The sequence below is a fragment of the Anabas testudineus genome, chromosome 17, assembly GCF_900324465.2.
Source record: "Anabas testudineus chromosome 17, fAnaTes1.2, whole genome shotgun sequence".
Lineage (NCBI taxonomy): Eukaryota > Metazoa > Chordata > Actinopteri > Anabantiformes > Anabantidae > Anabas > Anabas testudineus.
The window spans coordinates 12,402,935-12,429,465 of record NC_046626.1 but is presented as its reverse complement, the minus strand read 5'-3'; the positions used below and the strand labels follow the sequence as shown (position 1 = coordinate 12,429,465).

General features: G+C 41.1%; 2 protein-coding genes across 4 annotated transcripts; both read left to right on the top strand.

Moving 5' to 3' along the window:
- Positions 1-1,073: 1,073 nt before the first annotated feature.
- On the top strand, positions 1,074-4,513 carry aqp4 (aquaporin 4). Its single transcript, XM_026374669.2, has 5 exons — positions 1,074-1,182; positions 1,642-2,059; positions 2,147-2,311; positions 3,175-3,255; positions 3,521-4,513. The coding sequence occupies exons 1-5, from the start codon at positions 1,121-1,123 to the stop codon at positions 3,770-3,772; spliced, it is 978 nt and encodes a 325-aa protein (XP_026230454.1). The 5' UTR covers positions 1,074-1,120; the 3' UTR covers positions 3,773-4,513.
- Positions 4,514-10,763: 6,250 nt separating this feature from the next.
- On the top strand, positions 10,764-23,212 carry kctd1 (potassium channel tetramerization domain containing 1). 3 transcript variants are annotated; one of them, XM_026375375.2, is made up of 6 exons: positions 10,764-11,119; positions 14,236-14,375; positions 16,510-16,688; positions 17,591-17,735; positions 19,804-20,109; positions 22,146-23,212. In XM_026375375.2, exons 2-6 carry the CDS (start codon positions 14,286-14,288, stop codon positions 22,305-22,307), a joined length of 882 nt encoding a protein of 293 aa, XP_026231160.1. In that variant the 5' UTR covers positions 10,764-11,119; positions 14,236-14,285; the 3' UTR covers positions 22,308-23,212. The 3 variants fall into 3 exon arrangements, with proteins under 3 accessions (XP_026231160.1, XP_026231161.1, XP_026231162.1); XM_026375376.2 differs by lacking the exon at positions 14,236-14,375 and having other exon boundaries at positions 10,765-11,119; XM_026375377.1 differs by lacking the exons at positions 10,764-11,119; positions 14,236-14,375 and adding an exon at positions 15,281-15,737.
- Positions 23,213-26,531: the final 3,319 nt, after the last annotated feature.

Sequence of the window (26,531 nt, the reverse complement as noted above, 5' to 3'; positions counted from 1 at the left end):
TTCATACTGAACAGTCCATGTTTCTTTCCGGAAGCTTATCGTGGAAAAGATAATGAAAACAAGTACTTCAGCACTTGATCCAGATAATAAAGAAACAGACTTTTGTTTCCTTCTTCACCCGGGAACAGAAAGTTATGAATTAAATTGTTTTTAGATGTTGCACATCTTCTAAACCTGATAGCCTGTATATTTCAAAACTGACAGATTAAAAACAAGGCTTTTGCCGTGATGAATCCTGTTCACAACTGCACAGCCAACTATGACTGGGATTCAATTGTGATGACTAGTTTGAACCCATATACGTCTGGCTCAGTCTCTGTTGCCAGTCTGCAGAGAAAATCGTTAAACATGTGTAAAGATACCAGTCTGAAGTTTAAAAAACAGTTTCTGCCAATCATTCTCATAAAGGTTTTCATAAACACTTTTAATATTTTGTGTATTGGCAGTATTGTATACAGCCAGAAGTTAGCATAGAGTTAGAGCCCATAACTCTGATAAACACTAACATCACTTATTGGGTACCTTGTACCTCACTTGTAAGTTGCTTTGGCTAAAACGTCCATCAAATGACTAAATGCAAATTTAAAATAAGCACTTTCAGTACATGATCAGTATGTGCATTTGTTAGCATTACTTGCCTGTTCATGCTTATTACTGCATTGAGTAAGGCTAATTCAGGTACCCTTATTGTAAGGTGTTACCAAGCATTGCATCTCATCTTTACATTATAAAACATTAAACATCTTTGCACTGCAGTTGTTGCTCTAAACGTAGGTCTGCTGTCAGCTTGATATAACTAAGATGCTGAGATTAACCAAGTCACCGTACAGATGCACTTTGTGCAACAGTGCTACTCTTTGCACTGCAAGCAAATCTCATAACTCCTCCCCTGAGCAGGCTGTTTAATTCCCGTGAGGTTGTGCCCGGTTACTAACTTAATAAAGCTGCTGGATGCAATCCCAGGGCACAACGCATGGCTCTGGTTCGGATGACAGACCTGTTTTCTGCCACTCACACAGCCAGCTGCTCTTCTGTAAGTACTGCAGGTCACAGCCATTCCAGATTTCAGATGTGATGACGGGAGATATGACTCTACTGGTTGAATAACTCACAAGGATTAATGAATGAAGACACATTTAACACAACTGGGACAGAGAGAGGGAGAGCATGTCATCGCATTAGGTAAGTTTAATCTTTTAACAAAGGCAAAAAAAGACTTTTTTGTTGTTGTTTTTATTGTTTTTTATTATATGTATGAATATGAATACATGATTCCTGGCAGGTTTTATGAAGATAAATCATTTTTAATTTTTATAACTAATATGTGTTTACTTAATGACCATCTTCTTTGTGTGTTATTGGTCAAAAGACACATGCATTTTCCCTTCCTCTTGGTTAAAGTTCAATGAGTGACAGCAATTAAACTTGAGCTATGATAATTTGCCCCTTTACACAATGTTTAAAGAATGCTCTGTATGGTATTTTATGATGCAAAGTCACTGGCTTTAAATCCCTAGTGGAGTTATAAATGCTGTGCCCAGAGGCAGCCATCCTGATAGAGCTCACTGCATTTTCTACCACATGCACACACAAGGAATACGTAAGTAGGCTAATCATTTTACTCATTATTCTTTTTGCCAGGAGGTTCCTGTCCTGGTGTAACTGTCAAAGCATAATGGTGGCATTTAAAGGGATCTGGACCAAGGACTTCTGGAGGGCTGTATCTGGAGAATACCTGGCCACACTCATCTTTGTCCTTCTCGGTCTGGGCTCTACGATCAACTGGGCCGCAGAGCAGGAAAAGCCCCCCCCAGCTGACCTAGTCCTTATCTCACTCTGCTTCGGCCTCAGCATCGCAACTATGGTGCAGAGTTTTGGCCACATCAGCGGTGGACACATCAACCCGGCTGTCACTGCTGCGATGGTCGTAACCAGAAAGCTGAGCCTGGCAAAGGCGTTGTTCTATGTGGTGGCACAGTGTCTGGGAGCCATTACGGGAGCGGGGATCGTCTACCTCGTCACACCTGCTGCTGTTAGAGGGTCACTTGGTGTGACCATGGTAACAATCTGACCATATTAATTCTTATTTGTGTCCATTATGATTTTGCTATCCTTTCTAAGGATACTGTTGTTGTTTCCAACCAAGGTGAACTCCAACATCTCACTAGGACATGCACTTCTTGTGGAACTCCTCATCACATTTGAACTGGTCTTCACTATCTTCGCAACCTGTGATCCCAAACGCACAGATTTAAATGGCTCTGCCAGCTTGGCTATTGGTGTAGCTGTAGTGATTGGTCACTTATTTGCAGTAAGTACCTTCAAACAAAGTTAGATAAAAGATAGATGTGAAATGTCGGTTTGGGTGAGGGGGCTTCATCCTGTCATTTTCGTCATAATGTTGGTGGCAAACCAGATTAACAAAGATTCAATGACAGCAAATTCGCATTCAATCAGATACAAAAAGGATTAAAAAAACAACAGCCTTAGAAATATTCTGCAACCGTATCTGCTCTACATGTTAGTTGACTTTCCCAGTAGTGAAAGACTAGAATTTAAAGATTCATCTCGAAATCATATTCAACTCAAAGCAACACATGAGAGCATTGACAAGAGCAAGATCCAGCAGATGAAGCAGTGATGCTTCTTGAGAACGCGTGAGTGCATCAAAGAAGCTTTTCTTTAATGTGTGATAGCGTTCATTTTCTTTGTGATTCACATGCACATGCACATTTGTTTTTGAGGGCAACCACTGCATGGCAACCAGTCTCTGGAGTCTCTCCCCGAACGCACAGGGAAATAGATGTTATCTCTCACACTGCTTAAGTGATTTCTCCCGTGGTCTGTTTAATGATACATGCATACATACATTAAGATATACTCATCAGTATTACTCAGTGTCCAGTATTACATATTTCAGTATACTTCACTGTACAGTATACAGTATTATATTCTTCAGTTCATTCCCCTCACCTCCCTGATCATATTTATTATTTTATATATTACATTTTATCACTTATTCTGTCAGCTCTTTTGTCCTTTCGTACATGTTTTTACTACTGCTACTTCTTACCTTACCAGACATAATGAGTTAGTCACAAAAGACAGCAGTATGGAAAACATATATCTTGTGATAATGTTTCTCCAAATTATGTGTAATACTGTTTTTTCTAGATTCCTTATACGGGAGCCAGCATGAATCCAGCTCGTTCTTTTGGACCTGCGATGATCACACTTAACTTCGAGAACCACTGGGTAAAAGATACTTCCTTAAGAGTACAATCTTTCTTTCAGGAGTTTGCATGTGCCCCCTCTGTTTTTACAATTGATACAGGATAGATTAACATGACCTACGTGACAGTAGGGGGGTAGGGAATGCATTATGTCAATGAGTGTCTTCACACTGACTGCCATACAAAACACACATGCTGCATTAGGATATGTTACATCACTAAAGCGTCTTCCATGGACAGTAATTATCCTGCTTACTATTTGGTGTGTTTGTCTTGCCTCATGATAGGTGTACTGGGTGGGACCCATTCTTGGGGGCATTCTGGCTGCTGGCCTGTATGAATACCTGTACTGTCCTGACCCAGAGATAAAGAAGAGGCTGAAGCAGGTGTTTCAGAAGGACTCGTCAGGAAAATACAGGGAAGTGGAGACGGATGACGTTGCCATCAGGCCAGGCTCCATCCAAACCATTGATCTGGAAAAAACTGGGAAGAAAGGTCCTTTTCAGGACTCGACCGGAGAAGTGTTGTCCTCTGTATGACTATCACATGCACTGGAAATGGAGACCAATCTGTAAAACATAATGACAACGAAACTTTGGAGTTGGAGTTGAACTTTCCCCCCCCTCCAGAGCAGAATATAATTTCTCTCCATGAGGCGTTATAGCAAGGCTGAATTATTCTTATTGTCATAACGCTAATATGATTCTATGCCTCAGTCTCGCAATCGTCTACAGCCTGTTCAATACTACTCCTCAGGTCCTGAATGGTTTTGAAGCAGTGTTGGCATGCGGCGCACGTTGTATGCTGCAAAATGACAGCCCACCATACATTGTATTAAAGAAATATGTGTAGGGTCAACCAATTATGGAGGGTCATCATGCTGAATGGGAGAAGTGATGAAGTGAACTGCTGGCTTGTTATTTTTGGATTAGTGTCACATTTGGTCCATGTTCTCTATATGTAAGAAGAGATTTTCCTTGCAATCATTAACCACATTCCAGGTTGCAAGCAATGTAAGGCAGCTCTGACAAGCTCTATTATCAGAGTGATATTACACTGCTCTCTATTTTCAGTGCATTTGACAGGGAAACAATCAGTTCATCATTATGAATACACTGGCTTATCACCACATTTTGATGTTTATCATGTTTTCAATTTTGATAAAATTGTAATACGTCATCATTCTATGTTGTATATCAACAGTAGATTTGGTTCTTGCACCATATGTTTTATTTATCTGTACGATTCGGTTTATTTCCCATAAAGGTATTTAATTTATTGATATGCTACTCGGGTAATCTTTGTTATTTAGTGTTGAACTTTGCACAGTTCATGTTTTATACTCAGAAGCTAAGGGCTAAAAAGCTAAAAATACATTTGGTAATATTAAAATTGTACTAAAAATGGTCTTTCTGATTTATTTTATTTATTTATTAGTCTGTTAACATAATAGCTACACACATCCACTGCAACACACACATATTTACAAGGAATCTAGAGACCACACCAGGAGTTTTTTCACTTGAGCCACTTGGTTCTGTTATTAGGATGTGAACACTGGGGAGAGGAGAGCATTAGTGACAGATTGGTTCATCTACCTTTAGATTATGTCTCACTATGTCTAGATAAATGTCTGTGGTATGTGTTTCTTCTGAGCTTGATCTCTTAGAATAGCTTCATGTAATCTCATTCCATCAGTAGAGAGCATGGGGAATGATACCACTTTGTGATAGGAAATAGAGGTGATTTGTTATGGCTACACTTTATTTCCTTTGCTAAAAGAACAGGTGCAATTCAATCTTTTGCTCTGTAATATGGAGGATATTACCAGCTCCACTGATCCTGCTGCACCAAATGTAGCTGTCTACATGCAGCACATGATGCACGATATTGTGCTTGCAAATCTAGAAGGCCTGCGATCTTCAGATACTACATCAAACTTGGTTTCACTCCTGCATGAACCCACTCTTCCCTTTCACCTTCTTCCTCAGAACGAGTAGTTTTAGCATGTGACAACAGTAACCCCTACTGGCAACAGTGTGAATAACCTACTGTGATACAATGCTCCCTCTTGGATTTCTCCAGGGGAGGGCAGCCATGAGCCTTGGATGTACAGGTAGACCTCTGTTGACTCAAGTCAGTTTTATTCACAAATCTGAGTCATATTTTATTTGAAATTGGTCCAGGCCATTAATTAAGAACTACACAGGATTATTAATAATTCCCTAGTCCTCTACCAAAGGCTCAGTATTGAGTAAAAGCCTAGAGAAAGAAATACTTCCTTGTGAATCTTAGTGTTTCTGTGAGAGTAGGAGAAATATTGGTGCGTTTATTTTCACTCAAACTGTCTAAATCCAACTATATTCCACTATTTAAATTAAATTACATTTCTACAAACCAGCACAGCGAGTTTGTTATGATCTTAACGAACATTGTTCTTCAAGGCCAACAGTGGCTGAACAGCGCTGAATGACTCTGCAGCACTATTCTTTACCTGCAGGCAATGCCACCTCTGTCCCTTTAGGCTTCTGTGGCCCGAGGCCAGCACACTCTCAGCTGCCTTTAATCATCTTTATGGCCCAAATCAATGAGTACATAAATCTGATATTTCATGCACTGACTATTCCCTCTTGGGACAGATTACGGGAAAACTGGCTTACTCAGGTTAGATTTATCGGCCCTTGCTCGTCTGAAGATTAAACAGGGGAAGACAGGTGAGGATAGAAGTCCCTGTTGGATTGGAAATTTGGTTTTGTTATGAATTTCATTCTGGTGATGGAGTGTAAAATGTAGTTTGTAAAAAAGTATTATGTCTGACCTGGAATACAGAGCAAAACCCTGTTAAAATTTTTTGTAATACATTTTCGAGCTGCTGTATGAGCCGTTGCTGCAAAGTGCCAATCAAATCCTGGGGTTTCATTGGAAAAATGTCCTCTCTGTCTTCCAAAAGATTCCTGCATACACCTCAGTTAGTGAAAAGCAAAAAGGAAGTGACAGTAAATAGTAACCCAGCACTTTTTCAGCTGTCTGTTTGTTAACATTTTGAGTGACTTGTAAGCAGGCTGATAATGCATGGTCATAGTGGCTGACACACCTTCAATGCAAATGAAATGAAACAATGCAACAAAGGCTGTATCACTGCAACACTGGTATTACCAGAACTTAATTTGCACATCATAGAGATGCCAGCAAATTATATCTCAAAGTGCATCTCGCGCTTATCTAGCTGAGAACAGATTTCTTGCAACTTCGAAATTCAGATTCTCAATTCCCAGCATACAACACAAGGGGCAAAAGATAAAACACACACCTTAAAGATCATTAGCAATTAATATTTGGGGGATTCATGAAGAAAAACAGCGTTAAACACTTGTTTAATAATTCATACTATAAACAAGAAAGTCTCCCACTTCCTTAATAATTTAGACGTAAGCTAATGTTGATTTATTCAGGAAGGTCTCTGCCACCAGCACTGCCTGGAGTGCCCAAATTTGAATTAAAGTAGGACAGTAGCAGGCGAGTCTGTAATAACATTTGTATAATTTTATTATTGCTCTGGGCTCAGTTCATTTCCTCCTCCAGTAGCTGCGTGAAATTGTTTGATTCTGGAAACTGCCTTGAGTCTGCGGCTCTGGGGTTGGAGGGTGGTACAGGAACAGGAAGGCATGCGACACTCTCTCTCTGTCTGATGCTGTCAGACACATAAACACACACAACACACACACACACACACACACACATGCAGAAAGAGAGATAAATAACTTTGTTATTCTGGGTTTTGTAATACTGTTACACTGGATCACTTAATAACTCAAGCTGTCTTGAGAATATGATTGATATTTTCACTCACCTTGTCACGTATGATGAATGTTTTACTGCATTTGTGTGAGATAGCTAGGAAGTGGAAGGACTCATTCATTACTTTATCAAATCACATAAATATGAGAGTTTGTGTTTACGTCCTTTTCCAGTAGGAGGCTGCCATTTCTCGTTAATATTAGCTTGAGAAAGTCACTTTCACTTTTTCCGCGTTAGTTTGTAAAGTACCTCATCTGATGAAATTCCATCTTTTTGTAACTTCAAAAAAATATTTAATTTCATTTGGCCCACAAGGAAGAATTAAACTTCATAATCATTTGGAGGTTTACTAAGCTATCAATTCTTATCATGGGATTTCTAGTTTGTGGTGTTCCCCAACTATATTGTGATTTTGTTTATCAACGATAGGACTATCATTTCTAAAATGGTAATTTACAAAACTCTGATTACTCTAACACAAACAATCAAGTTTGGGAGGTATTAGCTCATGTAACACACACCTGAGACCCCGGTGGCTTTGACACAGGAAGGGAGGGTGGAGAAGTTCTGATTGGTTTCCTCGGGGCTCTGTTTCCAACTTCCCACCCGCACACATTCCCTCACTCTTCCTCCTCCTCGCTCTCCCCCCCCGCTTCAATTCCTTTATGCAGAGAAGCCCAAACTGCAGTTTGATGAAACACATTTGTTTGACTTAACTCTTGCTTCGCCATCACGGCTAAATCTCGAAGGCCTGTCGGTGTAATTTGGCCCAACAGCAATTGGGTTAATGAGAGGATATATGTACAAGTGTGGGACTTGACCGGAGGAGCTGTTTTCCATTTGGGTTTGGTCTGCTTGTGTTATTAGGGAAACCTTTATTATTGTTGCCCTCTAGTGGGAACCATATAATAGGATTACATTTTATTAGAGCCTCCCAGCATTACCCAAGCAGCCCCCCCCCTCCCTCCCTCACCCTTGTCTCTCTTCCCCTCATAGTAGTGTCACTGACTCCTCTGTCCACTGTGGGTGGGATGGGTGCATTTGGGGCTGAAAGGGAAGCCAGTGAGTGGGGCAGCAAGTGATAACACACAACAAGGATTCCTCATCTCTTAGTTAAGAAAATAAAAAAATGACGTCACCTAAGTCTTGATGTTCAAACAGTTTTGTCATTTTCATGTGCAGATTAGACTCGTGTGCCATGTTTACTTTGTAAAGTATAATAACTCTATTGTTACAATGAGGCGTACATGAAAACTCTGCAGAGTCTGCGTACTGCACGTTTCTGGGGAAAGGAACAATGAAACAACTGTACTACACAGGTGTCCGTACTGTTGTATTTACCGTTTGTTGGAAGTGACTGAACAAAAGCGCTCCTCTGTCATGTAATTACCATTATTAATATTGCACAATGGTTAAATGTTTTTAATATTTAACAATGGTAATTATATATAACTCCAAGGGCCATACCTGATGATATGACTTGGACTGCACTGTAGCAGTGGAGATATTCTCCAAATGTAAATTTCTTTGTGCCAAACACAATATTTGATGAACAGTTCTGGCCTAAAACTGAGCAAACCTGCAGGGCAGATTGAGTCAGGCTCTGGAGCAGCTTCAGCACTTTCCCTTATCCATCCCACTCCCTTACATAACCATGGGCCATTAGAGGGGTGTGGTGAGTATAGCAGTAGTTATTAATATAGTCTGAGGCTAAACCAACAGCTCTCTCAGTCCATAATGATTTGCAAGGTCTGAGTAGCCCAGTGTCTTTTGGTAGGGGCAGGAGTTATTCACCTGGTACTTAAATATTGCACAGGAATAATACAAACCACTAAAAATGAGGGTTATACAGGTGTTTTGAACAAAACTGTATTTCTGGTTGATATTAAAATATGCTTTCAGATGCCAAAAGTGTATAGACAAATAATGTAAGTTTTGATAAACAGTGAATCATTTAAATGCTGGACAATGCTAACAGTAGTACCAGTAAAAAAAAAACTCGAGCTACTGGTCACACTAAATCATGTTATGTTAGTTATGAATTGTTATTTCCAATGGAAAAAAATATAGCATTTAAAATGTAAATAGCTTTGCTTTAAAAGTTAAGTTGTCACAGCAATGATTGATGACCAAATTAATGACTACGTCTTTGATTAGTGCTGTAAGCCTCAAAAAACTCGAGCCAAATACATTTTCCAGGGTTCCTCTCTCCTTTCTGGTGTGCATGCTTTCATAACCCTATGATGTCATTCAGGCTCAGCAGTTTGTGTTTGGGGCAAACTCACATCTGTAACCAATCTGTATAATTTGTCCACCAAACTACGGTGCAGTCAAGCCAGTGTTTGCCTGCTGTTGCTGCTGTAGCAGCCATATCCAAGGAAAATACTTCTCTTTCCACCACAGCATAGAACAATGAAGCATATTTTAAATACTGAAGCAAGAAGATCCCATGATGAATGGGAATAGATAATGAATGGGATTTAAAGGCCCCGTTCACCAAAGATTGTGAACTTAAGTTATGTGTGGGTCTGTGTACTGTAGTTATGGGGATTCTTGGTAGGTGAAGCTTGATATATTGTGAGCCAGACAGCCGATCTCTTGGGTGGATAACTGTTTGTTTTCCTGTGGGACGTGCTAGTCAAAAGGTGGAAAGTTTGACGGACCCTGGATCGGATTAGCGAGGGACAGCTGGCCCTTTCCTCCAAAGCAATTCTGTTCATCATCTACAAAAAGATGCTCTGAGCAGGGAGAACTGAAAAATGGTTGTGCTCTTAAGCTTGCATATTCTCATGCCACCGGTGCGTGAACTTGAAAGCCAACTTAGATTCAGATGAACGTTGACATACAACGTTCATCTAAGATGTTCGTACTGTTACAAGCGTGTGATGTGTCAGTTGTTGAGCTCTCCTATTTCTAACGTTGATTTATGTTAAACAGCATAAACTTCAGCTGCAGTTTAAAAAATAATTTAAAAAAAAAAGTTGTCGCTCTCACCAGTAGGGGGCGGGTATTGCAGTCTAATTCTAACATGGCCGGGGATATAAGAATGTAAAGAAATAACTATTTCAATACTGTGTCCAGATGTGCACAGAGTAGTGCTCCTTACAGACACAGAGCAATTATTACTATTCACATGAAGGGATTTTACAAAAGGAATTACTTTAAACATGTAATTCCTTTACTGTCTACATTCCCCAAGTACTTCTAAAAGCCTCAGAAGTGCCTCAATCTTCCTGAAATCATGCATGGCTGAACATTTGAAATGAGCTCGCACATCACCCTGAGGCATTGATTCAGACTTGATTGGGGCAAGGCAAGCTGCAAGTGCTTATTTATACAACTACGTCATTTGGAGGTTGTCCAAAGGGGAGGAAAGATACTGAAAAGATTACAAAGGAGAAAACCAAAGAGTCAGAATTTCATTAACCATTTAATTAATAAGTTGATTCCGAGCTAATCAACAAGTTGCCTGATGCACATGCAGAGAGTGAGGCATGTGTAGGAGAAGCAGACTAGATAGGTTAGATGTTTGAGAGGTAGTGGAGGGGGGGGGGGGGGGAATCAAAGGACTCAACCAACAATCTATATAATTATCATCATCTGCTGCTTTTCCTCTCTGGCAAAGAAACACTCCATCCATTTGTAGAAATCGCCCGGGGCAACGTTACATCAAAACTAATCATAACGATTAAAATCAGCTTCTCTGCGAGAGGGAGGCATAGGCAAGTTGGAAGCAGGAGGAGTGAGAGTGTTGTAAATGCAGAAAAAAAAAAATGATTTCTTTATTTGATTTTATAAAAACATAAACTCAACAAAGACTGAGGCACTGCTGCTGTGATCTCTCTTCCTTTGCTCGCCGTTTTATTCTGCAGATTGGTTTAGACTGGGGCAGAGACATGAGCTAATTGTATCCTGATCTTTGCCTTGAGGGGTTTCGGAGCCCTGGAGCAAGTATTCTCTGTATTTTGTTCTGTCTACCTTAGCCAAGCTATTGCATTTCTCACTGGTGTGGGAAGAGAAGCAGATCGTGAGCCAAATCGGAGGGAAAAGGTGCACAAAAAGATACTTTATGCCGCTCTGTGTTTCAGGTAAGCGGAGATTTATTTGGTTTGCTGTTATTTCCTTGGCTGGATGGACTGGGACATTGAGGCGCAGCAGCTTTTACGCATGTGCCAAGCGATTCGAGTGGTACAGTTCTTAAAAATATTTAACCACTTCCTGGCTATTGTTCATTAGTTACTGTACTAAGGTATGCGCGGGGCTAAAATGTGCGAGGCTTCGACGCATCTGATCTCACCGAACAGCGGATCAGGCTAAGATCTTGTCGAGCAAACACTCTTCTTATCCACCGTGTGAATTCGCTCCTGGTGCGTTACAGCTCTGAACACGTCGCCGTCTCCGTGTGTGTCGGCTGTGTAACTTGGCCATAACTTAGTCAAGCCTGCTTTTCGCCGTTTCCCCCAAGAATTTTTGAAGTCGGTTTTGTCGTGAAACTGTTCTATTTCCTGGCTGCCCCAGATCTTCTAATGAAAGACGCCATTGTGGAGTAATTTTGCCGCAGGCGTTTTTTTCTTATTCTGTAAGACAGGATGTACCGTTTACACACGTCAATGCAGAATATGTAAATCATCCTTTAATACGAGCCTCGGCGGTGTTAAGAAAATCCTATTTATGTAAACGAGCACAAAAATAGCAGTGACTTTTATCCTGTTCTTTCCTCTCTTTGCTCCGTGGCCGCGCCGTGCGTAATCAACTCCAAGGTCCGGATTGCGAATGGGCAAATATAGTTCACTAATTAGGAATAAGGACTTATTTCATCTATAGCATCATATATTGTGTAAATAAACATGTACTTATCTTCCTAATGTTTAGACTTTACAATCTTCCACCAATAAAGAGATACTGTGTCTTTGGTTATTTTTCTCGTTGCACTGTCGATAAGGTGAGATTTGTATTAAATGACATATATCACATGTAAAAACTGGACGAATACCTCTAAGTTTAGGTCACCTGAAACGAAAGCCAGTGGTCGGTTTCACCAGCTTCATGGAGCGCTTGAATAAACAGAGGGCTGTTGGGCTGTCAGCTCTGATCACTTGATGGCGCTGTAATAACAAAAGCATACCACTTAACAGAATGTAAAGCATCTGTACATTTGTCTCCCAGTTAAATTACAGCCTACTTAACAAACTTAATCTGATCTGGCAGAAGGCAAATATTTCCAAGACAAATCCCTAACTCCACATTACATTTGTCAGACTCCACCCTTTTGGTCTGAGTTAGAGGTTCTTGATGCATTGCAACTCCTGGGAGAGAAATACTATTATTATAATTCATATTATAGCTCTGCCACTCCTGCGCCTTGGGACAGTTCGATCCGTGCCAGTGAACATGCACCACTGTCTCCAACAGCCCGCGGCAACGCAGCACTGATCACACTTCCTTATGTGTGATGTCATGCTGATGTACTGCTGCAGTAACTCCACAAAGAAGTCGCTCTATTTGCAATAAAGCTCAAAGGACAATAATGTGTTTCTATTTGATTTATATTGGAGATATAACATCTAGATGTGAAATCTGAAACTTTGCATTATTTACATTTAGTCATTTGGCAGATACTTTTATCCAAAGCCACCCAAAGGACCCCTGGGGCCACATCCGGAATTCGAACCCCAGTCTTCTGGCGATGTTACCACTACACTGTCCAGCCACACTGAGTGAAAACACTAGTTCAGATTGCCTTCTGTTCTTTATTGACCGAGTGGCTCATGTTCTGCAACACTATTGATTCTGTGTATTCTCAAACACTGACTGATCACCATAATCCAGAGACACTGCTAATTATCAATTACCTTAAAATGCCTCCTCAACTCCCCAGATGTTTGCAAACTACAGATGTGAAATTGAAAGCGATAAATACCTGACCTGACACTAATCTTAAAATGTTTACGCAGGTCATGCTTTTGCAACAGCCTCGCTACCTGGTATTCTTTTTGCCCCTAACAGCTGCGAATGACTGAAGTTAACCCAAAGTCTGTAGTTTTCTGTGTGTGGACATCTGAAACAAATGGCCGTGGGCACCAAAGCAGAGACAACCCATCGAGATTATGTAAATACCAGTCTCCCTGCCTCGAACTGAATGTTAATGCTCTGATCTGAAATGCTAATTGTGTCTTGTGCGTTATGTCGAAACACTGAGGAGCTGTTTTGTGGGATGGAAAATTGAAAGCTAGTTTGTTGTTTCTGCTCATTCCAATAGGCCCTTTGATTATTGCAGTAGCAGACAGACACTCGCTTCCTATGTTTTTTAGGAGCATTAGTGGGTAATAGCCAGCGCCATTGTACCAGGAAATGAACATGAGCTATAGTTTGTGTTTCTACAGATACAAGTCAAGATGTTCCATAAAAGCCGTGTCCCTGAAAACCCACTTTTAGTGAAAAGCAACAGCAGTAAATGGAGCAGCTCAGGCACTTCAGGCTTTGATACACACTTCCTGTTTTACATTAATTTAAGAAAAACGTGCAACAAAATGACACAAGATGGGTAAAGGAGCGAATCCCCTGAATGCAAACGGCCCATCTGGTTTCAGAAAGGCTGGAGATGTTGGACACGTCTACAAATGTCGCACGTGAGACTTTCATAGCACCGTACCCAATTCAAAACGGCAACAGGTAGAGACCCTTTATCCCATGCTTACTGATGCAATCACGTTGCGGTGACCTTCAAACTGTCCCTGAACTACAGTAAAAGTGCAAAACACAGGGACGCGATGTGGATATCAGTCCACGAAAGGGTCTGCAGCATATCTTTACTTCCACCAACTCAGTATGATTTTGTGATACAAGAGCACATTCTGACAACCACCCACCCAAGCACCCGTTCTCTTTCACTCTCTCTTCTCTCTCCCCTGCAATTTTCCATAATGCCTTACAGATTTTACACTCAATCCACCTTTGCGATGACAAGGCTTTGAGGAAATCCAATTCCACCAAGCTGTTTTCAGAACTTACTCTCCACAGGCACACGCTCACTTCTTACAGTCACTCACACATACACACACACACACACACCATCATCTCCACAAATTAGTCAGGGAACAAATTACCTGCATTCTGAGTGTGATCCCACGCACTTTGCCGGCTGCCTTACACAGGTCCCCTTTTGAAGAGCAGCCATGTGATTTCTCTCTCTTTTGCCCTGCAGGCCCCTTTGCCTTCTGCGAGGGATTCTGGAGTTGAATTTTAAAACTATGTATGGCTGCTGCCTGCGCTTATCAGCGCGTGCACAAGCGGCATGCAAATCAGACCAGGATCACACACCGCATTGGAGGCCTACACTCAAAGGCAAGCTTAATTGCTAATTGGGTATCTAGGTGTGAAACTCGCACTGCCAATGAGAATCAGGAATGTGGATGTTTTAAGGCCAGTGGTTGAACTAATTAATTTTAATCTGAATGTTATTAAAAATTGTGGATTCCCTGCATTTTCTATTGAAAAACAGCCCAGGAGAGTGCTGTGGTAGTACTTTTAACTGCATTTGGGCATGTTGTGGTCTGGTTTGTACTCCTCATGTCATTAGTGTGGTGGTTTTGCAAAACCTGATATGGTCATCAGAGGTGGTGTTTACACACTGCAGTTATTGTACAATGCTGATATTTGTTAGGCATAAAGCCAACCAGTACGGGTCAATAAGAAGTTTTAAGTGTGTCTGCGGTCTCTGATTGACAGCTGCTTTGGAGGGATGTGATAGTTCTTTAGGCTCTTAAAGGGCATTAAGTCATTCAAATGAATGAGAAGAGTGTTTGTCCTTTCATACTTTTATAAACAGGGCATCTGAACCACTGGAAATGCTTTTACTCACTGCTTATCATTCTCTGCAGAAGATCATGATCAGCCAGGTGCTTGTGAATGACGTGTTTTTATAGGTAGAGGGAGTAAAGGGGCACACTGTCCAGGTGCTTGAGTGGGTTTTGGTGACTGGTCTGTGGACATTTGGTCTGTTGTGTTGATGGAGAGTTTGACCTGGTGAACGAATGCTGTTGAGCAACGGGCAGCCAAATAAGGAGGAGAGCATCCGCGCGCAGAACCACTGCTCCAAAGGGCAAAGGCCAGCTGTGGCAGGTCCAAATGTTGCGCGTTGACCCGACTCGCAAACCAGACGACAACATTTTCGTAGGCAGGATTTTGTTTAATTCTGCAAAATGCGACACACATAGGCCTACCTGCCGCTCAAACAGCGACAGCCCAAAAGAGCCCCAGGCACTACAATGCTAATGTTGTCGGGGGCTTTGACTTCTTCCAGCCATTGCAAAGCAGCTGCTCCGCGTGACAACCACGGCGCCGCTCTCTTCCCCCGGTGCTCTCCATTCCGCCTCTCACGCCTCTCCACGTTTGGCAGGTGTGCGTTTTGGCAAAAAAAAAAAAAGCCGACCGCGTCCTATCTGTTCACCTTAGAAACTCCGAGCTGTAATGGACGAAACGGATATCATGGACTTAACGCATCAGAAAGCGAGAAAGCGACCGCGTCCAATCCAATCCGTGGATGAGTCGGTGCACGCTTCCCTCAAACGGCTCCCGATCCGAGCGGCGGAGTGCAGGGAGCCCTCGCTGATGTTCGCAGTCAGAGGAGAGCCGGTCCCCGCAGCATCACTCAAGCAAAATGACCATTCGGTGACTTCCTCTCCAACCACAGTGATGCCGGCGCAGGTAAACGCGTAAAAATCTGATACTGTGGCGGGAAAGAGAGACGTTGCTGACATGCTGGGGAAGTTATTTCTGCACAATTGCGTTTTACTGAGTGCACGGTTGCAATATTCTGTATTCCTGATGTCCTTAAATGTACAGTGCGCACTCATTGTCACGTTATTCCAACATCACGCACGCACAGACTGTCGTTGCGCGTGATGTGTCCTTTCAGCTTTAATTTACAGTTGCATCTTTTTAATCCTTTCTCCAGAAAATACCCATAGTATCTTCATCTAGCAACCTCCGTTGATTGAGATGTTACAGTGTCGTGTATTTTCTCTCATCTTCGCGGTCGGAAACTTTTTGGGGTGAAGTTTTTTTTTTTTTTTTTTTTAAGAGCTTAACAGAAATTGTCTCCTAATGGTGTTTGTAGGTTAAGAGGAGACGATTTCTCCAAATCCTATTACAGTATTCAAATCAAGTGCCATTATTATTACTCATTTCCAAGACTGCGAGATTGATGCTCCAAATTAATTTGGTTTTGGAGATTATGGCCCACAGGAGTGGATGCTTGTGCTTTGTGGCAACATTCAGGTCAAGGTCAGGCTGCTCTAACTTGCAATGGAAAATCTTCCTTTGCACTCCTGAGTGTGGAGTGTGTTACCCTACAGAAATAGATTTTGGATTGTTTAGTGTAATTATTGTCTCTGATATTATTATAATAATAAATCCCCGTGTAATTGTTCTAATGGTGCCTTTTTTTTTCTATCTTGCCTTATGTTGTTTGAAACAGGATAATCGCTCCAGCATGTCCAGGCCCATGATCACTCGGTCACCAGTGTCCCCCTTGAGCAACCAGGGCATCCCCACACCTGCACAGCTCACCAAGTCCAATGCTCCCGTGCACATTGATGTTGGGGGACACATGTATACCAGCAGTCTGGCCACCTTAACAAAATTCCCAGAATCCCGGTGAGTCTGCGCTAACATGTATCTGTAAATGTGTGATGGAGCTAAAGTTTTTGTTGTTGGGCTGTACTGAATATTAGTGTCAAGTATGTAGCCTTCTTGTATCAGAGGCATGTCTTCTCTGTCATCCTGTGACATTAAAGCCTCACATCTTGAAATCACAAAAAAAAAATAATCTCAGACATGCAGATGATAGAAATTTGTTTAAAGTTGACTCGACATATCAGCTGTGTTTTATCAAGTAGTATAACAATGTGTCTCCCTGTCGAGTAAAGCCCACTGTTATTTTGAGAGGTAAACAATTTGTAGGCGCTTGGATTGCAGAATGCAGTACACAGACAAAAGCAACTTGGTTATTCTGACAGCTGTCACAGCAGCAGTAAAGGGCCAAAGGGCATGGGGCCATCTGGAGGCTGGGAGGCTGCACTGTCGCTTCGAGCCCAAGCCTGAGGGTGACTGGCACCCAGCCTTAGGCAACCAACTACCAGCTGGCCCTGACCTCTCAAGACCCGCTCTGTTTTTAATCTATTCCATTTTTTCCCTTTCTGCCTGACTGTCTGTCTTTCTTTGTATATTTTCTTTGTGACTCGTTCCTTTATTGAGCGCAGTGATGTGCACGTGTCTGTTTAAAGGTGTGACAAACTTTTCAGAGCTTGAGAAAATTGAGTCAGTAACATCCTTTTGCACATGCTCTTAGTTGACTGTATCATTTTAGCCTCTCTTTTTTATCCCATCCTCTTCCACTATACAAGATTCAGGAGGAGTAGTAGTGCTATAGAGGTTTTCAACATCTATAGAAGCAAAATTAAGAAACATAAATGCCAATGTTGACGTGTTGTCTCCTTCTCCCACCATCCTCTGTCTCTTTCTGCCTAACCTTCCACCCATCCCTTCTCTGTGGCTAGAATTGGTCGTCTCTTTGATGGCACAGAGCCTATAGTCCTGGACAGCCTGAAGCAGCACTACTTCATTGACAGGGATGGACACATGTTCCGCTACATCCTCAACTTCCTCAGGACGTCCAAGCTCCTCATCCCAGACGACTTCAAAGTGAGTAGATGTCCATCCTTGAAACTGTAAAGTCCCATCAGCCAGTCAGCAGTCCTACAACTTAGCACACACAATGAATGCTAAGGCTGTGGCATGCCCTTGGTCACTAGTCTCTCTTGAATTATTGAAAATGGTTCCCATGCTGGAAAGAAAATATGAGAAGTCAGCCTAATGTATTTACTGATGATGAGATACAATTTGGTCCCCTCAGACTATTAGCAGCCAAAGATTCATTGAGATACAATATGTGAAAAAACAAACTCCTTTCAAGACCAATAAATAAGTGATCTGGCGCCCCAGACCGTGTAATGTAGCTAGATTTTCCTTTGCTCTATGTTGCCATGCCAAGTGTCCATTCAGAGTCCCACTGTATGTGACATATTAACATTCCTCCTTTTTTAGTCTTATATGTCGTTTAGTCAGTAATTACTTAACTTGCCTGGGAGAAAACAAATAACCACATTATCTGATGGACTGTCCACAGTATGACTCAGTCTATGGAAAGTATGTCAGCTAAAATAAGCAAAGACAAAAGACAGGATCAAGTTCAGGCTAAGGCCACATTCACATTGAGTAGATTTTGAGAAGAGCATGAGAAAACTAGAATGTGGTGCAATATATGTCCTGAAGCCCTGTGGGTACAGAATCCGCTCCTCTACCCCCCCCCCACCCACACACACACACACACACACAACCGTGTGTTACATGTCGCACTACGTCTCATCTGCTCAGTATCTTCTGGAATTGTGTTGAATTGTGTCGTGATGAGAGTTTATTACTTGCTCTTGCAGAGCAGTGGTTTTCAGACTTCATTGTTGTTTCTCTTTGGTTTGGAAAGAAAATCACAATCTAATTAGCTTGGTCTGTTTTTGGTTATTGTGCTCTCCCGTATAACAAGATAAATTGTTTGCTGAATTTAGGCTACCAGGTTCCTCCAGTCCAGCTCAGTCTACCTTCATCCAGGGTGGTCATTTCATTTTTATAGTAATGTTTAGCACCGTGGTCTCACAGCTAGGAGGACCCAGGTTTGAATCAATGGGTTACCTGGGTCATCCGGCTTCCTACTACTGTCTAGAACCATTCAGTAAGGTTAGGGGTCAGGGAGCCCTCACTGATGTTTGCAGTCAGAGGAGAGCGTGTCCCCACAGCATCACTCAAGAAAAATGACCATTCACAATCAGTAAGGTTAGGGGTTAGGGTTAATTGGTGACTCTAAATTGTCCATAGGTGTGAATGTGACTGTGATTGTATGTCTGTCTCTGTGTGTGTGTGCCTCTTGCCCAATGACAGCTGGTACTGGCTCCAGATCTCCTGCAACTCTTAACAGGAAAAAGATAATGGATGGATATTAATGTTGCTTGAATGAATTCCCGAGCTTGATGTCAACAAATCTTTGATTGGAGGGACTATTGGCGTAGCATTTAAGCATCTGTAATTAAAAGCATTCAAACTAAAATGAATATTGTAGAATAATGATATTGGCACAGTTCAAAGTGTGGACCTCATGACCCAGATTGAGTAACATGTTTTCCCACTGTTACTTTGTGAAGCTACAGTATACAATACGCAACACCTTTAAACTCTATAGACAGTGTCTGTGTGGTAAATAAAGTATTTTTCTGCAAACGGATAAATTCCTTCATTTCCTGTTTATGTGTTTGCTTCACAAACTTGTTAAGATATCAAAAGTTCTACAGAATAAATATTAATGTACACTACATTTAAATGTGGTCCTGTTTGGTGGCTTTATTAGATAAGAGACAGCTTCGCAGCTGGCAGGAAATAGGAGAGAGACAGAGGCTCATCTCTTACCAGGGGATGTTTCAATTACATGGTCAGCGCCTTAGAGCTTTGTAGGCCACTAGAAAGCCCAAAGCGTGTTCTTTAAAAACAATTGGTAGTAATGATAAGACTTGTTACTAACTGAACTAGTACAGCACAAAATAGGCATAAATGGAACGACAGATCCAGCCACACCTTCAAGATAAGAAACAATATTTGCCTTTTTCTTTTAGGTGAAGTTCTTTTTATTGTTTTCTAAGATGTCAATCTTTTTTGTCTCCCACAGGACTACAGTCTGCTGTATGAAGAAGCACGATACTTCCAACTGCAGCCCATGCTTGCAGAGCTGGAGCGCTGGCGCCAGGACCAGGAGCTAGGCAGGGTGTCACGCCCCTGCGAGTGCTTGGTGGTGCGTGTCGCACCTGACCTAGGTGAGAGGATCACGCTGAGCGGTGATAAGGCCCTGATTGAAGACGTGTTTCCGGAGATCGGCGACGTCATGTGCAATTCTGTCAATGCTGGCTGGAACCATGATTCCACACATGTCATCCGCTTCCCACTTAATGGGTACTGCCATCTCAACTCTGTCCAGGTAATTGTCATTTCTATTGAGCATTTCAGTATTCCTGAGCATGTCTAAATGTACAGAAGGTTAGAATGACTGTTTTCAATATTTCTCCATTCCATCGGATGCCCAAGTAAGAGACGTCTGATCTGATGTCTTATCTTTTTTAATCTAATCGAATCACAAGAACAGCCTCGCAGAAAAAGAAGCTCTTTGATGACTTAATCAAAGCATCAATTTAGCAAGCAATCATTATACAAGCCTACCACTATCCTTACTTTTCTGGGATCTGATTGGAATAATGATTTGGACTTTAAATCTGGAAGCGGTCAGCTTCAGTAATTTTTCTCTCATATATCCAATAATCTGCAGGTGTCAATCTGCTTCTGTTCTTCAGTTCCAATCTCCTACTATGCTCTATTCCAATGGAAAATGTTTACAATAAAATGCTTCAATCCTTAAGTATTTTAAACTTTCAATATTAAGTGGGCACCAATGACCAAAAAAAAAAACAACTTGGCCTTGAATCAGGTTAGAGAGTTACCTGATTATGCAAACTTGCTGATGGCAAGAGTACGTGGGCAATTCAGGATGCATGTAAACTCTTAAGCTGACAAAATGTATGATGAGATGATAACCCATGAGCTGAAGGAACACTAGTCAATTTAAAACAGAAATAATATCTAGGAACTCCTCATATTTTAATTTGTAACATCTGACAAACATATTTTCAGTAAGATTTCTTACTGAATAGTAAGATCAGCACCTATTTGAGGCTCTGCAGGCTATAGGAAGTTTAACACCATTTAAAGCAAAGTTGGAAAAGAAGTCTTGCCACATGCAATTAACTTTACTGTTGTCCTAATTAACACTTTTTATATTGGTGGGAAGGTTAAGTTGTGATTGAAGTATTTAATTATTCATATATAAAGAACTAAAAAGAAGTTCCTTTAAGTACTAAAGGTCAGTGTGCGATTGATGCTTGCTGTCACAATTACACTGTAGATAAATTATTTATGTTATCTTTTTGTAGGTTCTAGCCAAAACCAAAGACTAACACTAAACAAGACTTTAAAAATAAAACTTCTAGTTGTGGAAAAATATGTGTTAAATGCATCTTTTATACTCAGCATGTATTTGGCAATATTTTATTTCCCTAATTATATATTGATATTCCACTAATTCATTGATGGTAAAATCCTCAGATATGCGTTAATAAATGATGGCGGAGAGGCATATTTGAAAAGATTTCACAATGATTTGGACTGTGTCTCCATGTGAGGAAGTCAAATCTCCATCTCTTTCCCAAAAACACACAAACAAACCCGTCTCTGAAGTGTGTTAGTCGTGGAGAGCGAGCAAGAGAGTGAGCATGCTCCCTGGCAGGTTGTCCCCAGGCAGGGCCCATAATCCTGTTTGGTTATTAAAGTACGCCGGCGGTGGATGCTGTATCTGCGGCTAATGGAGGCAGGGCGGGGGTTTTGAGAGAAGAAAGGGGGGCAGAGAGAGCTGCCAGCAGTAGGGGGACCTTTGTAGTTTTGGCGGAGGCTTGAGCCTGGGGGCTGGGGGAGAAATGGAGAGAGGGGGTTTTGCTAAGCAACCCGTACTGAGCCAAGTGGCAGAGAGAAAGCCTCAGTGCTCCCTGGGGCCTCTTCGATGGAATGTGATCCTACAGCCCCCCTGGACACGTCTGTAGATGTCTGCAAGGCTGCAAGATCAGGAACAGTTACACACACAGGCAAACACACATGTGCACCAGAAAACAATGAAAATAAAGCATGAGGCAAAACGAGAGGCTCTTGGTTTCATGAAAGTCTCGTGAATGTCTCATGCAAATTTCCATCACAGGCCGTATGTTGCTGCAGCTTATTCCCAAAGCTGTTCCCAATGCTAGACGTCTAGTTTCTGGTGATTCTACACAATTCATTTATGCAGTAATAAACAAAAGGTTAGAGGTTAATGCTTCAACATCAAAGTTTATTGTGTCTGTCAGACTCTAACAATTAAGCATCCAGATCTGGCACTAACAACTTCTTCTGTATTTCTTTTTCTATCTTTTCCAGGTTCTAGAGCGTCTCCAACAACGTGGCTTCGAGATTGCCGGCTCCTGCGGCGGAGGCGTGGACTCCTCCCAATTTAGCGAGTACGTCCTGAGGAGGGAACTGAGGAGGACAGGTCAGCGAGGACCCAATTCAAACAGGATAAAGCAGGAGCAGCTGGACTAGAAACCTCCTGAGCAGTAGGAGGTGCTAGACTTTTTTTCTGTGGCAGCCAAAAACGCTCGATGCTGCAGAGCTCTGTGGACTCTGTTTTTCTTCGTTTCCTTGTTGATGTTTTTGTTTTCTGAAACTCGAGAACCATCTAGAGAATAAAAAAGAGGTGCAACAGGAGATTTTTGCCATAAGAAGATACAAGACATTTAATAAGTTTGAGATTGCAAAGACATTTGTGATTGTCTAGCCCTGATAAACCAATTTAAAAAGGATTTATATATGCTGGATCCCCAAACAAAGTTGGTTTTAAAACTTGGAGCCTACATTAGGTTGAATATGATTTCTATTATACCCATATAAATTTAAAAAAAGGCTTTTATCATTGATGTAGTATGTTGCATAGCTTGTCAGTGACTTGATTTTGTTGTCTCACTGGCAAATTGGCTAAGTCTGTTTTTATTCCTCACTGTAAAAAGGTCACTAATGTGTTGCTTACAGTACAGAATGTCTCAGTTGTCATAAACCGTTTGAAAAAGCATCTTTTTTACAATTCATGTTGAATATTGTGATACCAATGAAGTGTTTTTGTTTTGTTTTTTTTTTGTTTGCTTTCTTTTTGGAGGTAGCTTTATTGGAGTATGACATAAAACATAGTTGATAGTATCATCCAAATTTAACGTCAAAGACCATTTTCTACAAATACTTTAGTAAATTATTATCACTGGGGAGTATGAACCACTAACCCCCCCCGTGTGAAACGTTTAATTATTTAATTGGATCATAATTTTCCTCTGAGTCATGACCTGTAAATTTTCCCATTGTATACGTGTTTGTGTTTTTTTTACATTGAATATTTTTAAAGCAAAGTTGTTGCCTCAGACATGACTGAACAGATTAAAAGCATATTGTACAACCCACTCCACCATCGTCTTTACTTGTAGCACATATTGACATGAAGCTGAATATAAGGTATTTCTAAGAAGGCTGACCCACCTATGCTCCCTAGATTTGAGTTAAGAGGAATGTAGCAAAAAAATGTGAAATAAATCTCAACTGAAGTTGTCCTGGTGTCTGTTCACTGTTTTTACCTTGATGGAGAGATTGTGCACTTTTCCTACTCTATTCTTTCCAGTTTTCCCAGTTTGGTTCCTTATATTTAAATTGACTGCATCAATCCTACATTTTAAGACTCTTCTATCATTCTCCAAGTGTTTAGTGGCAAAAAGAAGAAAAACCTCCCCACAACCAGAGAGGTGAAGCTAATGTTACCAAGGCAAAATTGTACCTTGGAGCATTTATGCTGGTGCATCAGTGACTACATGGGGCATTCTTTACTTAGTTATATTGAATAGAGCCGACTTCTCTACGCAAGTCCTGTCAGTTGTGCTTCCACACATCCCTGCAGGGCCAAAATCCAAAGTGAAATCCCACACGGAGCCCTGTCGTCTTGTCTTCATCTCTTTTGGCAGAATCTCCACTTTCTTTGGCTATCTGCGGTTTATGCTATATGTCTCCCTTTCAGGCCTCTTTGCCCTAGATTCCCTTTTGACTGACTTGACTGTTATTCTCATAGGCTAGAGGTGCAGCTGTGTTGTGAGTGGTACAAAGTGATGCTTTGCTCTCAATCATAAAATCAAACTTTACTGTGTGTGCGTGAAATGAACAAGTGTTAATGAAGCAAGTTCTTCCGAGCATTAGAGCTGGAAAAAGTTATGTGTTTAGGGCAAAATGTCACTGATGGAGCAAATGTTTTTAGGTTAAATTCTAATGATCAATACTCAACCTACATCGCAAACATCTTATACTCTACCAACTGAAAAAAAGAATAATTCTCAGACATTTTTGTAGTAACACTTGATAATTCGATTATTTAATTTCTTGCTGAGAGTAAAATGAGAAGTCGCTACCGCTCTCACATCTCTATCATGAATCTGATGCTACAGCCAGCGACTGGTTAGCCTAGTTCATAAAAAAACTCTTCAAAACAGGAGCAAATAGCTAGCCTGGCTCTGTCCCAAAGTAACAAAATCCACCTACCCGCACCCCCGAAGCTCACAAATTAACATGCTATATCTTGTTTGCTTAATCCATACAAAATCCAAATAGTTTCCGAGCCGGACACAGTCAGTTACATTGCTTTCTTGAGTAATGTAACTTGGTTGTAGCCAAATGCTGTATTCATTGTACAGAGAGTAAACTAGAAAGCCAACAAGCCTATTTCCTAAAACATCAAACTATTTCTTAAATATATTATAGCAAAGATCTTGGTATGCTTTCAAGAATTGAAAGCTACAGGAAGGGTTTTAAAGAATTATTGATCATTTTCTAAGATGTAATATTGTCCAGAAAGGTGTAAGAGAGAGTGAACATATGTGTAGTTTCAAATTCAGCAGTACTTTTTCTGCATCCTATGTGAATTTTTAAGTTTGTTAGCCTGAGTATAATGAGACCCTGTCCAGCCCTATCTCCACTCACTTCCTGGATTCAGACTAACTTGAAAAGGAATTAGAGATATCCTTTTCTCAGGACGCAGGCTGTCGGAGAAAAGATGAATGGTATTAAGGAACTGACTTCCAGTGCTTTAGAGGAAAGGGGTTTTGAGGAGAATAAAGTAATTTGAGACCCTCCTCTCTTCTGTAGTCTGTCTGTGATCATGTCTCTTTCACTCGCTTTCTCTCTAGTGATTATTTCCAGTCATCAAAAGGCAGAGTGGGGCCTGGAGAAAGTGACTGTGGCCATCTTTCCCTCATTCCCCGGGCTCTGCTTACTCACCACCAGTGAAGGTCAGTGGATGGACTCATTCACCTCATCTTCAAATCATCAGCCCTCACATTCAGTCCCACAGCCCAGTGTAAGCAGTGGCTACTATTTCTAATGAATGCCCTGACTAAAAACACTTATTAGATGATATACTTTGTACTCTGGATTTAGCCTTATTCTCTCTGCACTCCTCTCTCTTTCTCTAAGTTGATCTGTAGGCACTATTCTGTACTGTAGGTGCCTCCTACCTTTATTGAAAAAGCCTCGTGGCCATTTTATGCCAGCAAGATAATTATAAATGTTACCTTTGGCAAAAAAGCAAAACACAACTCCCACATCTCTCCCTTGCCATTTCTCTGTGTGTGCATGTGTGTGTCTCTCTCTCTCTCTCTCTCTCTCTCTCTCTCTCTCTCTCTCTCTCTCTCTCTCTCTCACACACACACACACCACCCCCCCACCATCCCCCACCTTCAGCCTCAGGAGCTTATTTCAAATTTTCAAAGATATCTCATAGTGAGGATGTGAGATTGAAGGCTCATAAATACCTTTATTATAATATAATGGCCACATATTTCTAGCCATTATTTCTAGTGGAAAAATTAGTTCATCTGTGTGATGAATGCCTCCACAGTCTTTGGGGCTTTAAATGTTCTTAGGTGGACAATTCATGGTGGTAGAATATCTCAAATGGACCTTCACTAGTAGAATAATATGTCGCAGTGGCTTTGCTTTAGTTTTAGAAATTCAAGTCTTGTATAACATGTGGTCAGTCTAAATTCAAAATGCAACTCAGAGCCTGTACTGACAGGTTACTGAGCTTAGACTTGTTTGAGAAGCATTTTGCATGCAAAGGAGAAAACCTTGTTGTTTTTTTTCTTTCAGCAGTACTACATTAACACATAATCCTTAATGTCCCCCAAGTTTTCTATTTAGCAGGAGCCCAGGGCAACTTGTAATAATCCACTTTTAATGTATAACAGATTTTAACCCAGTAAGCTTTGATAACCTCCATGGTGGTTTTGTCAGCTCAGTAATACAAGATATTTTGGCAGCAGCACAGTTTCTTGGAAAGTGGATCAACAATGGTGATAGATAGTTACAAAACCTAATGACAGCCATGTTTTATTCACAAAACGGTGTGTCTTCTAATACAGGATTGTTTCTTTGACTCCCAGTAATTGAATAAGCATCCAAAAAGTTGGGGTGGATATATGAGAATGAGAAAACTTTTTAAAAAAGGTCAAAATTTCTGCAAGAGAACCCAAACTTGATTTTCTTTGACTAGATCCAGCAACACCATCCCACACATAGCATCTTAGATTCTCCCTGACCATGTCTTTCTAACCCCACACCTCATGTTTGCAGCAGTAGCTTTGTGTTAACAAGATTAAGAGTTTTGAATGACACCAGCAGCTCTGTAGGGTTGTAGTTAGCACAGTGGTGCTTTGACTCAAATGCTATTGTCAACATGTTAAC